The 1,561-nt window shown below is 46.6% G+C and overlaps 1 protein-coding gene across 2 annotated transcripts in view; it reads right to left on the bottom strand.

Annotated features, from left to right (window-relative positions):
* Positions 1 to 203: 203 nt before the first annotated feature.
* PMP22 (peripheral myelin protein 22) overlaps positions 204 to 1,561 on the bottom strand; it is a 40,392-nt gene continuing 39,034 nt past the window's right edge. For both annotated transcript variants that reach the window (XM_006170896.2, XM_006170895.3), the window contains exon 5: positions 204 to 1,511. In XM_006170896.2, the coding sequence (XP_006170958.1) occupies positions 1,348 to 1,511 (164 nt within the window). In that variant the 3' untranslated portion in view covers positions 204 to 1,347. The remainder of the gene's footprint in view (positions 1,512 to 1,561) is intronic.

Raw genomic sequence — 1,561 nt, 5'->3', positions numbered from 1 at the left:
TTGGGATATTGGGCATGCACGCACACATGCCCAGCGTGAGTTTAAGCCACCGGGTCCAAGACTCGAACCGCAGTCGACTACATGGGAGTCCAGCGACATAGCCATTACGCTAACTGCTGGTCCCCCCACCATGCTCTTCATCCCACCTTCACATGCACCTTGTACTCACACCCAGGTCCCACAAAAAACCCGAGAGAGAAGAGTGAGTTACTCTGATGTTTATTTTAATGCATCTTAGTCCACACAGTTGGTATAAAATCAGAAGAAGCAAAGCGAAAAGAAAAAAATAGAAAGGTCTGGAGTCTTAGCATCAGAAGGGCACCGTATATACATCTACAGTTGGTGGCCAATACAAGTCATTGCCAGACAGTCCTTGGAAGCACAGGTCCATCTAGACCCAGCCAAGCCCTGGGAACACACAGTCCCATGAGGTCTAGACACTTGTCCTGATGCTCCGACCGTAAGAAAAATGTGGGCATGATGAAGGCTTTATGATTTATTCATTGTCATAAGAACAGCAGCCTAGCTAAGGTACAAACGCAGTTATAAACCATTTACATTACACAGAATTATGCAGGTCTCCATCCTACTTTAGGCTGTAAAAGTGTTAATTGAATTTCCAGTGAGTCGTTTAGATGATTAGTGATAACAAGGAATGGTAAATCCATAGCACCATTTCACAGATTTGCTGTCACCGATTTCTCACTTAGACACGTGACTGAGATACTCCACCAGCCCGGGGGAGTATTCCAAAGCCACACGCCATGTTTTTGCGGAGGGCTCCAGGTTGGGCGTCGTGTCCGTGCCTGTGTAAGGCTTTACATGGTGTTTAGGCAGCAGATGCTTCTGTTGAATGCACTGGGTCACCCACAATAAAAGGGCTTTGGGCCACTCGGGGTTTATACCCACACTGTGGTTTGCTAGACAAGGTGCGGTGGGAGGGAGGTATCTTCTTTCAGGTGAAAGGAAAGGGGTGAGACGGAGTTATTGTACTTCTGGGCAAAACACAGAAATGAAAACCCACACAAGAATACTGAGCTCGATTATACTGTTAGAATGTCAAGTTCTTTAGCTACTTCTTTAAGGCTCAACACGAGGCTGATGGTCAACATAAAAAGCAAACAATACTATGTACATATATGTAAAAAGTGTTATAAATAGGTTTTATAAACCATAGATATTATATACATCTTCAATGAACAGCAACCCCCGCCCCCCCAACTGCATTCTGTTTGATTTGGTTTGAGTTTGGGTTTTTGGCTAGCTCCTTTTGGGTTTTTTTTTTTTTTTTTCCTTCCTCCCTTCCCCATGTACGCTCAGAGCCTCAGACAGACAAGTCTGGGCACTTCATTCGCGTTTCCGCAAGATCACGTAGATGACACCGCTGAGAAGGGCCAAGGGTAAGGCCACCCAAGCCAGGATGTAGGCGAAGCCATAGGAGTACTCGGAGTTGAGATGCCATTCGGTGTGCCTCACCGTGTAGATGGCCGCTGCACTCATCACACACAGACCTGGGGATGGAATGGACAAGCCAGTGAGGAAGAGGTTGCGGCAGGGGGTC

The sequence above is a fragment of the Tupaia chinensis genome, unplaced genomic scaffold (assembly GCF_000334495.1).
Source record: "Tupaia chinensis unplaced genomic scaffold, TupChi_1.0 Scaffold149131_1, whole genome shotgun sequence".
In the NCBI taxonomy this organism is placed as follows: Eukaryota; Metazoa; Chordata; class Mammalia; order Scandentia; family Tupaiidae; genus Tupaia; species Tupaia belangeri.
The sequence above is the reverse complement of the archived record's forward strand: the minus strand, read 5'-3'. Positions and strand labels throughout refer to the sequence as shown.